The following is a 16,353-nucleotide window of genomic DNA, read 5'->3' as shown; positions in this document are numbered from 1 at the left end:
TTAGTCATGTCTGACTTTTTGCGACTCTCTGGACATAGCCCACCAGGCTCCTCTATCCGTGGGATTTTCCAGGCAAGAATGCTGGAGTGGGTTGCTGTTTCCTACTCCAGGGGATCTTCTTTACCCAGGGATCGAACCTAAGTCTCTTATGTCTCCTGCACTGGCAGGTAGGTTCTTTACCGCTAGTGCCACCTGGGAATCAGCTATATGTGTATATATATCCCTTCCCTCTTGAACCTCCGTCCCACCGCGCCTCCTTCCCATCCCATCTATCTAGGTAATCACAGAGCACAGAACTGAGCTCCCTGTGTTATACAACAGGTTCCCACTAGCTGTCTGTTTTACACATGGTAGTGTATATATGGCAATCCTAATTGCTCAGTTCTACCCACCCTCCCCTCCCCTACCCTGATGTCCACATGTCCATTATGTCCATTTTCTACATCTGTGTCTCTATTCCTGCCCTGCTAATAGGTTCACCTGTATCATTTTTCAAGATTCCACTGATGCATTAATGTATGATGTTTGTTTTTCTGATTTTTAAGAAGAGTAAACGAGGAAGTTTATTTTCCTGTTGGTCAAAGTACAGCACATGGGCTTGGTTGATGAAACAATGTGAGGCCTTCAGTTCTCTCTGTGGTTATCACCTAAACCAGCGGTGACTGTTTCCTGCAGTGTCCTTAGCTTCCCTGTGTGACCTGAGGCCTGAGGAGGAGGACTGCGAGACCGCCAGCTGCAGCTATGTGCACTGTGATTTGATCATCACTGTGGGGACAGAGAGCCTGCCGGAATCGTGGCCTTACTTCTACATCTGTGAAGAAAGTTCCCGATGCCTCTTGGCACGAGATCATTGGACAGAGTCTATCCTTCCATCGTTCTCAGGCCTCTTCATCAGGTAACTCAGTCCTCTCCCTCCCTGACTTGGCACACAAATGCGTGGCCAGTGGATTGATGGAATCATCAGGAACTCCATGTTGGGTGGACATGGCCCTGGGGCCAATGCTGTTGTCGGAGGGACTGTTCCATTGTGGATTCCAGCCAGCCTGCATATCAAAGCGTCTCCTGTCTTTTCAAGTGTTCAAGAGAACATCTGAAAAATCTGCCCAGTAAACAGCCCGCTTTGTTCTTGCTTAGATTTTAATATTTATCTTCCGATCCGAAGCAACATCTGGTGAATGCCAATGGGGAAAAAGATTAGACATTATGAAAAACAGAAGGCTCTTTTCCCCTCTCCTTTTTCTTTTCTTTCCAAACAGATTCACAAGTATGAGAAAAAGTCGTAGAGAAATCCAGCAGATTGTACAATGTTTATTCAAAAGAAGTGGGGGTGTACAGGCAGGACTGTAGATTTTGGATTTAGAAGTTATAAGCTTATAAGGATTTGTTTTTTTTTTGAACTTAAAAAACAAATACCACAACTTTCTGGGTAAAAATCACCTTTTCTAAACAAATTTTTAAAAAAGTGTGGCCATGTCGGTTGCTCTACATGGACTTCATTTTCACAAGCAGCTCCTGTTTTATGAAGTATGATATTTTAGTGCTGAATGTGGCCCAGTGTCCTTCTTTATTTCTTATCAAGAGTGGTTACATCCAATTATTCAATGAAGGCCTATTTCCTCATTAAAAAATAAAACTAAGACCGACTACCCAGAGGAAAAACAAGAACCAGCCTTTTTCACAGCAGTTGGACTTTCTGATGTCCTGGGACAGTCCGTGTTTAGAGTGAATTTGCCACCAGGAGTTTGGATTTAGTGAGAGGAAGAAAGGGCCTCCTTAAGGTTGTTATCTGGACTAGAGGGGAAAAGCTTGCTTAGGGCTCATCAGAAATGGGGCTGCAGCTGGTGCTCAGGGAAGACTGGATCTCAGCATGCTGATGCTGGGGACCAAGTGTATGTCAGCTGGTCCTGGCTCCCCAGAATTCGATAACTTTATTTCGGTCCCTAAGCTATTCTTTGGAGTTCTTCTATGCTCTTCTCTCTAGGAGGTGGCTGAGGGCAGCTGAGCCCTGTGCTCATTCACTCAGTTGTGTCCGACTCTTTGAAATCCCATGGACTATAGTCCTTCAGCTCCTCTGTCCAAGGGATTCCCAGGCAAGAGTACTGCAATGGGTTGCCATTTTCTTATCCAGGGGATCTTCCCGACCCAGGGGTCAAACCCGTGTCTCCTACACTTGCAGGCAGGTTCTTTACCACTGAGCCTCAGACCCTACTAAAAACTATGTCCTTATCTATGAATATCATTTGCAATATACACTAATAACCTTATAATTCTTCATATTCTAATTCAGCAATTTCACTTTCAAGATTTTAAGAAAGCAGTTAGAAATATGTAATATTTATGAAAAACTATAGTCTTTGAAGTTTTAGGTATAAAAACAACAACAAAAAAGCTGAAATGAAGTAAGTGTTTATACTAAGAAACCTTGAAAAATCATGATGGATAATATTTAACCAGACAGAGAAATGCTTACAATATATTAAGGAGTGAAATGTGCAGGTTATAAAATATTGCATCAATGTAATCCTGAAAGTGTTTATAGTACCTGCGTCTGTAGGCATATATGACAAGTATTTGGGAAAAGACTAGAAGGAAGTATTCCAAAACACTGAGGGTGCCTAGCCCTATGCGGCTGGAGGACTGATCATATTTGCTTTCATCATTGAGTTTTTATGTAATTTTTTCAGTGACTATGTACTAATTTCTTAATCAGAAAACACATTATAAATTATACAAGGGGAGTTAGGAAAATCATGTGCTAAATGGCTTACCTTGTTCCTCTTAAGATTGTGAACCCATGGAACTGTTTTCCAGGATCTTTACAAGGGATCCATTTCATCAAATGGTTTACTCCTCAGCCAGCCACTACCACTATAAATTTGATGTCATTTGGCAAAGGCAGATATTCATATCTGCAGCAACAATATGCCTGATTTGTCCATCTACCCATCCATCTATCCAGTATTTATCAAATGTTTACTATGCTCTAGTTATCAGAAGCTGGTGATTCAATGATGAATAGGATGCAAAGTGCCTACTTGTAAGGGTCAGGAGGGGGCTAGGCAATAAACAAGCTGGTCATGTGTTGTGCTAAGGGCTATAGAGTGATAGAAAACAGTAAAAGCTATTTAAAAAAATTATTTTTACAACTGAAAATTTGTAATCAAATTGTATATTTGACTCACAATACTGTGTTACTTTCAGGTATACAGCAAAGTGATTCATATATATATATATATATATATATGTAATATATTCTTTTCAGATTCTTTTCTCTTTTAGATTATTTTAAGATATTGAGTAAAGTTCCCTGTGCTATACAGGAGGTCCTTGTTGGTCATCTATTTTGTATATAGTTGTGTTTATATGTTAATCCTAAACTCCTGATTTCTCTCTCTCTACCCCTCTTTCCCCTTTAGTAACAGTAAGTTCTTTTTCTATGTCTGTAGGTCTATTTCTGTTTTGTCAGTAAGTTCATTCATATCATTTTTTTTTTTAGATTCCACATATAAGAAATATGATTATGATATTTGTCTTTTGGCTTACCTCATTTAGTATGATAATTTCTAGGTCCATCTAAGTTGTTGAAAATGGCATTATTTCATTATTTTTTATGGCTAAGTAACATCCCATTGTATGTATGTACCACATCTTCTTTATCCACTCATTTGTTGATGGATACTGAGTTTGCTTCCATGTCTTGGCTATTGTAAATAGTGCTTCAGTGAACACTGGGGAATGTGTATCTTTTAGAATTATAGTTTTTTTCCAGATATATGCTCAGGGTTGGGATCCCTGGCTTGGCTCAGAGGAGACTTTTCAGAAAAGGTGTCTGTTAAGCTGAGCTAAAGACAAGTGTCATTATGGAGAGTCAGATAGTGGGTGCAGCAAGTACAAATGACTCATCAAGTTTCATGAACTGTTAGAGGTCAGAAGGGCAGGAATAGTGTAGGAAGAAAATAAAGTGGCTAAAGATGAGCTCGGGGAGGCAGGAAGACCTTGAAGGCCATAGTAAGGAGTTTGGATTATATTCTAAGAACAGACTAAGTATCTTTCTAAAATCACACTGTCAAGCCTTGGTGGTATTGGGGCTAGAACCCAAGGCTTCTGACTAACTTAGCATGATGCTATGTTGTCAGCATCAGCAGCAAGAGGCTTGGCTGGGCTGTGTGGGTCCAGGAGATGAGACAGAAGAAGCAATTTCAGGCTAAGTGAGGGAGACAGAATGACAGCCTGTGTTTTTATTGCCTCCCCTAGAGAGCGAGTACAAGGAGATTACCTGCTTACCTTTGGGTCTGATCAGACCAACTGAAAGAGAAATAGGTCAGGACTCAGGAAACTTAGGCTCTAGAACTCTCTACCACCATGTGGACCAAATATTCTTTCCACATTCTGTCAGAATAAATATTTGTGTGCATGTGTATATGCATGCCCACTATATAATCTAGCTGTGTATTTCTCTACATATGCATATGTCTATATTTAAATCTAGCCAGTTGCATTCCTTAATTCATAGGATGATTGTGGAAGAAAACATGGCATAGTAATTATTAAGAAACTTTGAAATTTTGCAAATGTTAGTCTATTGTTGATATCCTGGTGTCTCTGCTCATCTTGATGATGGCTTTTTAATGAAAAGTATTCTAGTCAGATAATCAGAAAGGAAAAGAGAAAAGAAATAATGAGCTAAAAGTTGTGAAAAAGGCTAAGGAGCAGAAAGGGGTTTTAACTCTTTTAGAGCAAGAAGAACATGATATTTTTCACTTTATTCCTTTATTGGGAAGCACATGCAGGCACACAGAATAGGAAGCAGCCTGGAGACCCAGGACGATGGGAGGCAGAGTCAGGGGTGCTATGGTGGGCAGGCCTATGCCCGACTTCACAGAGGTGGGGAGGAGGTGGGCCCGTCCACACCACGATCACTGGTCTTTCCCAGGAAGATCAGTGGCCCCAACATGACATCTGCTTCTTCTGACATGTGTCTGAGACTGTGGGGAGCAAGCTATCTCCTCCTGGAATGGTCTGGAAAGCCATAGCAATCCTTGCTACAACATTGACAGATACCAGCAGGACCTTCTGCTGGGGGACCAGCTATTGGAGGACTTGCTGAAGGAACAGGCTTTGTTTAGTTGGTCTAGGACTCTGTCAGCCGGAGTGACCTTCTGATGGCAAGTGATACATATCATGCTTCTGGAGTCACTAGTGGAGTCACAATGGAACATTTCACAATTGTTCCATTGTGAAATGGAGCAATCCACTGGGAACTGGAGGGCATTGCTACAGGCAGGTGGAAGGAGGGCAGGGCAACTTACCCCTTTTTTACTCTGACATTTGCTTTTGAAGAAACTAGAAAGGGTAGACGAAGGCTCATTAGGAGGTAGAAGCGCATGACCAACAAAGGTTGTAAAGGAAGTTGGTTGCTTCTCCCTTGGTATCCGAGATCATCCTATACTGAGTGCAAAAACCCTGCTCATACGAGTGAAGATCCACAGGGGGAAATGAATGTGAGAGCAGGGCACAGAACAGGCAGAGGTGACAGCAAATATTCTTTCTCTTGCCTAAAAAGCAAAACAAGGGGAATTCTGGAAATGTAGAAAGCTAGGCTTGTATTATCCCTGACAAAATTCCAGAATGAATTATTAATCAGATGGTTTGTGATTACTTCAGAAATAGAAGTAACAATCTGGGAACCGATTCACAAGGAATAGGATGGGGTGGGAAACCAAATTCGTTTCCTCTCTGGTGACGTTAGAAGAGATTTACGATGGCAGTGGCGAAACTACTATTCTGTTAAACTATTCTACCCACTCCTCTACTCCCACCTCTAGTAGCAAAAGAAAGGGTCTTGCTGCAAAGCCCGAAGTGCCCTGGCATAAACATAGAGTTGCTTTGAAGTCAGGTGTTTCACTTGGAAGGTGAATTTTGCATTCTACTTCCTCATATTTCCATAGGTATCTAAACATTACATCATATTTTAATTTAGAAGTTAAGTTGGTTTTCTTTTCTTTACTGAAGCTTTGAGTGCAGCCAACACTCCAGGAGCAAATGGTGTGGCTCTGTCTACCCACTGGATGATGGCTCAGTAGCTACGTTACAGGCTCAGATTCCAAATGTATCTGAACATTGGGTCCACATCAGTGAGATGACCTAGAACAATTTACAATGAATGTAAATTCCCACATTGGCATTTCAACAATAATACCACCAACGTCCCTACCACTCAAAACTAACAATGGCTGACTTTATCAGCCACTTCCAAGTGCCAGATTCTGTACAGATCCGTTTGTTGGCTTCATTTTGCTCCATCCCCCAATACCTTATTTTATTTAAATATATTCAACTTAATTGGAAGGTAATTGCTTTACAATATTGTGTTGGTTTATGCCCCAATACCTCTTGAAAACACATTTTTTATGATCAGTAATTTCATTTTATAAACATGCTTTATAAACCAAAGCTTAGAGAGTCATGTTTTCACAATGTCAGATGGATGGTAGATATCTGTTTAGGGATTTGAATCTAGTTGGTCAGCTTCCCAGCCTCAACTCTGCATGCTAATACTCCTCAGAAAATTGTCGTGGCTCTGAGACTTCAAGTTCACTGTCATCTTAATTTAAGCTTGAAAGTGAAAGTTAGTCACTTAGTTGTGTCTGACTGCGACCCCCTGGACTATAGCCCGCCAGACTCCTCTGTCCATGGAATTCTCCAGGCAAGAGTACTGGAGTGGGTTGCCATTTCCTTCTCCAGTTTAAGCTTGGGGGGCTACAAAATGAATACAGTATTAAGTGCCATGGTGAGGAGAGCCTAGGTAATGGGAGACCACAGCCTCAAAGGTCAGCCAAACTGGGGTGCATGATGTTAAAATATTGACACTGTACGGTAGGTCCAGAAGATAGTGGGTATGGGAGTCACGTCTTGGATGGATATGGAGCTGAGAATATTCTAGCCTGAAGACGAGGAGATTAAGCAGGTGTAATAGTTATCCTGCTCATTACTTCTAACAAAGTGTGGGGGAAACCATTTTTGACATTGATTTGAAAAAAATATGGTTCAACATGATAGTTTCTCAGTGACCTTTTGCCCTCTTCATCACCAATTCTGGTCTTCCCATGGGATCAGCCATCTTGGCTGTGATGCTCCATCTCAAAACTTAGGGGTACTGCTCTAGGAGTTGGGAGCCCTGGAGCCTCATCTTGGAGCTGACATACTTTTCATGTTTGACTTTATGCAAATCCTCAGGTCTCTTTGGGTTACACTTTTCTTATGCCTCTACCTACTTTACTGGCTGAAATGAGATCATACATATGAAATTGTTAAAAAATGTAAAACATCATGCATTATTATAACTAATCATCTAGGAGCTAGTTGCAACAATGCCTAAAGCCAGGATTATTCTCGAGCAAATATCACACCTGTTGGGGGCCATACCCTGCAAACTCCATGGTCTCGTTTCCTCTGGACCACATATTTTTAGACTTTCTGTAATGCTACACTGCTGTTTTTCATTTTGAATCCACTCTGGTTTCTCTCCTTAAAGCAAGAGGACTTTTAAAGCAAGTGGCTGGTAGTATAACTGGCACATATATCGAATCTCCTTAGTCTGGGCTGTTAAGTAAGTTTAATTAATTTACTAAGTTAATGTTCCACTGCTAGCAACAGAGACTCATTGCCATCAGCTGGGGAGAGGGAATTGAAAGCCTAAATGAGCTCATTTTTTCACAGTTGGAATTAGGGACCAGTTAGCCAGTTGTGTGGGTTTTCCAATTTCTCCATCTGCCCTGGGGGCATTTAGCAATTCACTCCCCACACAGAGTGTAAGAACAGGAAGAGAGAAGGGGTAAAGAAAAAAAGAAATTTTTTTCCCCAACATTTGCTTCCATTTTTGGAACTGGAAGTATTGTCTGTGTATTGCTTATTCGGTTGGGCTTGGAGAAGCTTTTGCTAAATGTTCCTGATAGATCTGGAAAAGAGAAAGGCCTCAGTGAAAGATATTTACCATGTGCATTTTCATTGCAGGGTGCGCAGATAAAGGGAAAACAAATAAACAATAAAAGAATGGAAACAAAATTACAGAAATTTGCAAAATTTGACAAATGGTGGCCTGTAGTTGCCACAAGCTAATGGCTTGCAATGATTAATAAGAGTAAAAATAATTGCATTTCATTAAGATTGATGACACCCCATTTAACCTCCCCTCTCGTTTCAGCCCTAAAGTGGAAAGAGATGAAGTTCTCATCTATAATAGCTCCTGTACCATTACCATGGAAACTGAGGCAAAGATGGAGTGTGAGACGCCTAATCAGCCAATTACCGCCAAGATTACTGAGATACGGAAAAGCCGGGGCCAGAACACTCAGGTATAATCAAATCTTTTTTACAGACTGATTCAAACAGCTGAAATTAAATTTGTAATATTGTGTACATTAAAAAAACAATTTAGCCCAAATGGCAGCGATATATAATATTAAATGCTCTCAAACTTTGAGGAGCTGGTCTAATGCATAGCATCTGAATTCATAGTTAGCTATGGTTAATCATATATTTTCTCAAAAATAAATGAGTGCTGCCTGGGCTCTTTTAAAGCAAATTCTGAGCAGATAATCTCAACATTTTGTCCTGCTTTCCATGAGCATGTTTGAAAGAAGCTCTCTGTGGTTTATTTCTCCATGAAATAAATGGCCTACAATTTAACCAGGCGCTTCTGGAAGGTTTCCAAATCACTCAGCCATCTTCATTTGGTGGGATGACAGTGTCTGCTGGCCTGTCCCGTTCGTGTGTGTGCCGTACAAAACAAACAGAGTGGAAACTTCCACTTCTGAGAGGATGACATGGAAATGAGGACCAAAGAGGGAAAAGGTCTGCAGGGTCATCTGGCCCAGCCTCCCTCCTTCATCTATCCGTTTTACATCATCTTAGCCACCCCTCCAAGGGGCTCTTATAAGAAGGTGTTCTTAAAAGTCCCCAGTGAGAAATTCCACAGCCTCCCAGAGAATTTTTGAAAATTGAAATCAGAGGCGAAGCGCTCTTTGGAAATATATCAGATAATCTTTTACGACTCTCCGGGCTGCTCATGGTACACAGATAAAAAATAATATTTATTGAGCACCTACTCCCTTAGGTGTCTTTCTCTTTATGAAAGCGATCCTCAGATCTTCCTCTTTTGTCTCTTTTATTGAGACAAACCTTTACTGAGTGCCTATTAAGTGCCACACAGGGTCATAGATCTTGTAAATGTTGCTCAGATGAAGGCTTTGCAATCCCAAACTGTGCTTCCTGGGTTCGTGAGGCGTGGTTTTCTCTAACTTCTGGGCTGGTGCTGAAAATGCATGCTATGATAAGTAACGTGATTTTTCTGTTCCCTGTCTGCCTTCTCATCTCTCCCTCACCCAGCCCCCCAGGATCTCCCTGTCCAACCTCCCTCTTCCCAGGCTTCTCATGCCCCTTTCCTGAACCTTCAGGTGGTTGTACGGGCTGGTACTTCCTCCTTCATTGTGTCTGCCTGCCGCCCCCCCTCCTCCGCAGAATGCACCTCTTCCTTTCAATGCTTCATTGCATCAACAGCTTTAATTCTTCATCTGCAGCACTATGGTCCCCTAATAACAGCCTCCTCTTCACGCCAGTGCCCCTTCTCAGCAGTTGGCTGGCAGTGATGTCTCAAAGGTTTACGGTAGTGAGCGAGCCTGCTGAATTAGTCTCGAAATGTAGAAAGAGAACTGTGGGCTGAAGACTAACTCTGGGACACTGAGCAATCCTTAATACTTTCTGGGCCTCTGTTTCTGCCTCGGGAAATAAGCTGGGTTGTTGGTCTGCTCATCTGAACAAACGTGGTGACAGAGAGGAAGAGGCAGGTAGCACAGGAGTGAGGAGTGGGCTTTGAGTTGGACTGCTGGGGCTGGAACACATCCGTTGCTCCCTGGGGGACTTCCGGCAACTTAGCCCCTCTGTGCATCAGTTTTCTCGTCTGTAAAGTGGGGATAATAATGGTACCTGCCTGATAGGGTTGATGTGAGGATTCTAGTGTGCGAGCTGCTGTGAATTGCATCTCACACACAGTCAATGTCCCGTGTTGGCTGTTCTTGGCCGTGCTGTTTGCTAGTTTCAGTGCAAGAAAATGAAATAGGATCATTTCTCTGCAGTGTTCACTGCTTTGACCAGATCATTTCACTTAGATTTCTTTGAATTTTCTATCATCTCAAAGACTAACTTTGAATTTTTTTTTGAGGATTAGATGTCTGTCATCTTTAAATATTTATCGTCCTCCCTCCCTCTTTGGTAACCATCAGTTTGTTTTCAGTGTCCATGAGTCTGTTTCTGTTTTATAAATAAGGTCATTGTATCATTTTAGATTCTACATGTAAGTGATATTATAAAATATTTGGCTTTCCTGTCTGACTAACTTCGCTTAGTGTGATCATCTCTAGATCCATCCATGTTGCTGTGAATGGCATTATTTCATTCCTTTTTATGGTTAATATTCCATTATGTGTATGTATATATATATATATATATATATATATATATATATATATATATACACACCACATTTTTTTTTATTTGTTCATCTGTTGATGGACATTCAGGTTGCTTCCATGTCTTGGCTATTATAAACAGTGCTGGTATGAACATTGGGCTGCATATATCTTTTTGAATTAGAGTTTTAATTTTTTCTGGATTTATCTGGAGCAGGATTGCTGGATCATGTGGCAATTTAATTTCTAGTTTTTTTAAAGAACTTCCATACTGTTATCCATAGTGGCTACACCAATTTATCAATACATTCCCACTAACAGTGTAGGAGTGTTCTCTTTTCTATCTACCCTCTCCAGTGTTTATTATTTGTAGATTTTTTGATGGCCATTCTAACCAGCGTGAGGTGACACCTCATTGTACTTTTGATCTACATTTCTCTAATAATTGGTGATGTTGAGCATCCTTCTCCTTTCCCTTTTCCCACTCCACTTGAATATTTTGCTGAAATGCTACTTCCTGAATGAAGTCTGTCCTTCCCACCCTATTAAAGTTACAACCCAGTGCTGCTTACTCCGTGTGTCTTACTGGCAATTTTCCTTTGTCTGTTCCATTTTTTTCCCCTAGACCTTCTCACCTGCTAACATATGTAAGGTAATATGTTATTACATAAAATAAACACATTCTGTTTATTTATTGTTTAGTGTCTGACTTTTCTTGCTAGAATATGATCTCCAAGGAGGCAGAGTGTTTGTCTGCTTTGTTCACTGGTTTGTCCAAAGTATCTAGAACTAAGCCTGAATCAATTGTACAAATGGACAATAAAATAAAATATTTTATTTTAATATAAATTAAGATAAAAACAGGTAAAAGAAACGTTCTCACATGTTCCTTCTCTAATTGCATCCCCTGAAGATTCCATCTGAAAGAAGGCACACACACACAGGTATAGATATACCCATTTGCACACACAGGTGTTATTGTGTCATTAATATTGTTCTTCAACTTGCATTTTTAAAAAACCTATTGACAGTCTAGGATATCAGCTCCTGAAAAGAGGCACTTTGTTTTGTTGCTTCTGTTTCCCAAAGCTTTGAACGATGTCTAATACACAGCAAATCCTCTTAAAGTTTATTGAACGGACAAATGGATTTATAAATGAATGCATGCGTCATGGTCATCTTTCCATTTTAGCATAGGTACATTTTTCTCTTCTTCAGAAAATATTGTATTGCTATGGTACATCAAAACAAGAGAAAAGATATCAGGAAAAAAAAACCCAACATCTAAAATGTTGCTGCAAAACGCAATAAGGTGCCATAAAACAACCAGCAGTTTTGAAGAATTCTTCAAGGATAAAGCGTGGGTTGCATTGGATGGGTAGAGAAATCAGAGCAGAATAAACATGATACAAAATCAGTTTAGAGAAAACTGATAAAAAGAGTCCACTATACTTTTCAGTGGAGTTCCCAGAGAAATTCTAAACTTGAGAGTCCGGCAGGGCAGGTATCAGAGTGACTAAGCAAAGAATTGCTTGGGAGAACTGCTAGGGCCTTTTCCCTCACTTTTCCCTCTCTCTCTTTGTCTCTGTCCCCGTGGTGGCTCTGTGGCTCTCAAGATGAAGTCTTAAGAGTGATTCACAAAGCAAAAAGGGATTATTTTCTTGGGGACAGGAGATGGGTGTGGTCCTTTGTGGGTTATCAGTTTCTTTTTTAAACTTGGCCCAACCCAAGGCGACTCTGAGATTCCAGGACAGACTCAGGGAGAGAAGGAAGAAAAGGGTGGGGAAAGCCACGTTCTTCTCATTTCTGCCTCCGAGGAATCCCTTTACTTTTCCTCCACTCATCCAGATGTTTCACCCAGCAATTTCCGTTGTGCTAACTTGAAGAGGTTTCTGTGAACATCTGATCTGCCACATCAGTGGAAAAAGAAGTCAGAAACAGTGCTGTTAAAGTTATCTGGCAGGTGATTTTAAACCTAGCATCCTATACCCTGTACAACACTATTTGGAATAGAAACAAAATAAAGACATATATGCTATACAAAATTTAGAAAGTTTATCACCCTGTGCACTCTCTGAAAAATGACATGCTCTGGCAAGCCGTAAAACGAATCCAAGAAGATGGAATGAGGAACAAGAAACTAGTGAATGAAGAACCTTAAAATAGCAAAACCAGAGAAAAACGGTTAGAAATATGACTGTGATGCTTAATATAGTTAAGAATGGACTCTTAACCAAACAGAGGAAGGGACCTCCTGTGTCAAGGAGGAGGACAAAAAATAAATAATAAAAGGAGGACAAAAAACAGAGGCATAAGCACCCTTCTTGATTAAGTGGGGAGATTTTTGTAACACAAGCACACCATGTCAAGATGGAAAGTATATGGGGAACGTGGATGAATTCATGGGGAATAGGAACATAAAAATGAAGTTCCTGCAAAGGGACATTTAGATAAAAAACAGGACAGTTTGCCCCACTGGACCCTAGAAGAGCTTTGGATTTAGATAAATTTAGGTACCAGGAAGGAGCTTCCCTAGTAACTCAAGGGAAGCTAGCTTCCCTAGCTTGTAAAGAATCCGCCTGCAATGCAGGGAACCCCAGTTCATTTCCTGGGTCAGGAAGATCCTTGGAGAAGGGATAGGCTACCCACTCCAGTATTCTTGGGCTTCCCTCGTGGCTCAGATGATAAAGAATCTGCCTGCCACGTGGGGGACTTGGGTTTGATCCCTGGGTTAGGAAGATTCCCTGGAGGAGGGCATGGCAACCCATTCCAGTATTCTTGCCTGGAGAATCCTATCGACAGAGGAGCCCAGCAGGCTATAGTTCATGGGATGGCAATGAGTCAGACACGACTGAGTGACTAAGCGCGCTTGTGCACACGCGCATGCACACACACACACACACACACACACACACACACAGAGGTATCAGGAAATGGACAAGAGTCTGGAGGGGTTGTTTGAAATCTCTATAAAGAGTAGCTAGAGCCCAGGACAGTACTGCTGGCAGACCCAATCAGACATCTACTTACCACTCCTTCCTCCAGGAAGCAGAGACATAATTGATGGACATACTGAATTAGTGAGGTATTAATTAGGTGCTTGATGGAACCTATTAGTTTCCAAATAGGAAAAGGAGTATGTCAAGCCTGTATATTGTCACCCTGCTTATTTAACTTATATGCAGAGTACATCATGAGAAACGCTGGGCTGGATGAAGCACAAGCTGGAATCAAGATTGCTGGGAGAAATATCAATAACCTCAGATATGCAGATGACACCACCCTTATGGCAGAAAGTGAAGAGGAACTAAAGAGCCTTTTGATGAAAGTGAAAGAGGAGAGTGAAAACGTTGGCTTAAAGCTCAACATTCAGAAAACTAGGATCATGGCATCCGGTTCCATCACTTCATGGCAAATAGATGGGGAAACAGTGGAAACAGTGGCTGACTTTATTTTTGGGGGGTCTCCAAAATCACTGAAGATGGTGACTGTAGCCCTGAAATTAAAAGAAACTTACTCCTTGGAAGGAAAGTTATGACCAATCTAGGCAGCATATTGAAAAGCAGAGACTTTACTTTGCCAACAGAGATCTGTCTAGTCAAGGCTATGGTTTTTCCAGTAGTCACGTATGGATGTGAGAGTTGGATTATAAAGAAAGCTGAGCGCCCAAGAATTAATGCTTTTGAACTGTTGTGTTAGAGAAGACTCTTGAGAGTCCCTTGGACTGCCAGAAGATCCAACCAGTCCATCCTAAAGGAGATCAGTCCTGAGTGTTCATTGGAAGGACTGATGTTGAAGCTGAAACTGCAATACTTTGGCCACCTGATGTGAAGAACTGACTCATTTGAAAAGACCCTGATGCTGGAAAAGATTGAAAGCAGGAGGAGAAGGGGATGAAAGAGGATGAGATGGTTGGATGGCATCACTGACTCAGTGGACATGAGTTTGAGTAAACTCCGGGAGTTGGTGATGGACAGTGAGGCCTTGTGTGCTGTGGTCCATGGGGTCGCAAAGAGTTGGACACAAATGAGCGACTGAACTGACCTGAACTGTCCAGCACAGAGGAGGAGGGGATGGAGAATACAAGATTTCCAAGTTGGAACATTGTTTACTCTTAAAGAGAGGTCAATCTCTCCCAACCCCCTACAAAATTCTTTTTTTTTTTTTTGCCCCCAGCTCCAGTATCCTGGTAATTCAAATTCTATTCTTTCCAGAAAAAAGATTGGAAGATACTTTTTTTTTGGAGCTAAAGACCCATGGATTTGGACATTTGGAAGCCTCATGACATCCCACTTACACAAATTGTCCACTTCAATTTTTAGTGCATTGCTCTTAAATGTGAACAGACAGACTTCTGGTTTTGGCCACAGGAGAGTGATGTTTTAGACTTACCCACCTGCTGGGTTTCCCTGGTGGCTCAGTCGGTAAAGAATCTGCCTGCAATGTGGGAGACCTGGGTTCAGTCCCTGGGTTGGGAAGATCCCCTGGGGAAGGGAATAGCTCCCACTGCAGTATTCTGGCCTGGAGAATTCCATGGACTGTATAGTCCATGAAGTCGCAAAGAGTCGGACACAAGTGAGAGACTTTCACTTCCACTTCACTTTCATCTGCTGTACATGACTGTAAAACTAGTTAGAATATATTTCAGGCTTTGGATAATAGACACAAGGCTGTGATCCTTGAGAGAAGGGAAACACACAAGGAGAGCAAGCAGCTTTCTGTCTGGGGACACTATTCTAGACACAGAAACCTCAAGCAGAGAGAGACAGCAACACTGGGGGTCATCGGAAGCTGGAGCTCAGGGCTGCTTTTGTAGGTAGGAAGCATGGAAGTGGAAGTGGAGGTGAGAGGGAGAGAAAAATATTTAATGAGATAATGGCCAAATGTTTCCCAAATTTGATAAAATACAGTCTCACAGATCCAAAAAACTTGAAAGTCACTCAGTTGTGACTTTCAGGGAGTCACAAGGAGATCCAACCAGTCCATTCTAAAGGAGATCAGCCCTGGGATTTCTTTGGAAGGAATGATGCTAAAGCTGAAACTCCAGTACTTTGGCCACCTCATGCGAAGAGTTGACTCATTGGAAAAGATCCTGATGCTGGGAGGGATTGGGGGCAAGAGGAGAAGGGGACGACAGAGGATGAGATGGCTGGATGGCATCACTGACTCGATGGACATGAGTCTGAGTGAACTCTGGGAGTTGGTGAGGGACAGGGAGGCCTGGCGTGCTGTGATTCATGGGGTCGCAAAGAGTCGGACACGACTGAGCGACTGATCTGATTTGATCTTATCTGAGTGATGCTTGAGGCTGCAGGATAGTATCGATGGGGAGGAAAACCAGATTTTGTGGGGATAAAGAGTAAGTGAGTGGTGAGTAAACACAGCAGCTGGTGCAGATCACAAGTAGGAAGAGAAAGGACAGATGAAGATTGAGGGTGGGCAGCCAGCGCCTTTCTCATGCCCATACTCACCTCGATATCATTGGCACTAGGGATGGTTTCTTTTCTTTCTTTCTTTTTTTTTTTGGTATTTTAATGTACTTTATGTATAAGGTCATTAAAAAAAAATTAGTTTTCATTGGAGCATAGTTGCTTTACAATGTAGTGTTATTTTCTATTGTACAGCAAAATAAATCAGCCACATGTCCCTTTGGACTTCCTTGGGAACATGCTGTATAATAGCACAGGGAGTTCTACTTAAGGCAACTGTGGTGACCTGAAAGAAATGGTTTCTTATGTTCAAGGCACTTTGATTCAAGCGGGGATCTTTAAGGATATTACGTGATTTGACTAGACAGAATCTCTGCAGGTGTCTCACCCTATTCATTCTTGTGTGTGTGTGTGTGTGTGTGTGTGTGCTCAGTCGCTTGGTTGTGTTCCTTCTTCTA

The 16,353-nt window shown here is 41.6% G+C and overlaps 1 protein-coding gene across 1 annotated transcript in view; it reads left to right on the top strand.

Annotated features, from left to right (window-relative positions):
- The window catches only part of PKHD1 (PKHD1, fibrocystin/polyductin), a 443,492-nt gene that overhangs the window by 77,761 nt on the left and 349,378 nt on the right, over positions 1-16,353 (top strand). Inside the window, 2 exon segments of the mRNA XM_027525460.1 lie at positions 676-895; positions 8,204-8,354. Of these exon segments, the coding sequence (XP_027381261.1) occupies positions 676-895; positions 8,204-8,354 (371 nt within the window).

Source organism: Bos indicus x Bos taurus, chromosome 23 (assembly GCF_003369695.1).
Source record: "Bos indicus x Bos taurus breed Angus x Brahman F1 hybrid chromosome 23, Bos_hybrid_MaternalHap_v2.0, whole genome shotgun sequence".
Taxonomy (NCBI): domain Eukaryota; kingdom Metazoa; phylum Chordata; class Mammalia; order Artiodactyla; family Bovidae; genus Bos; species Bos indicus x Bos taurus.
This window is presented reverse-complemented; position numbering and strand designations above follow the sequence as displayed.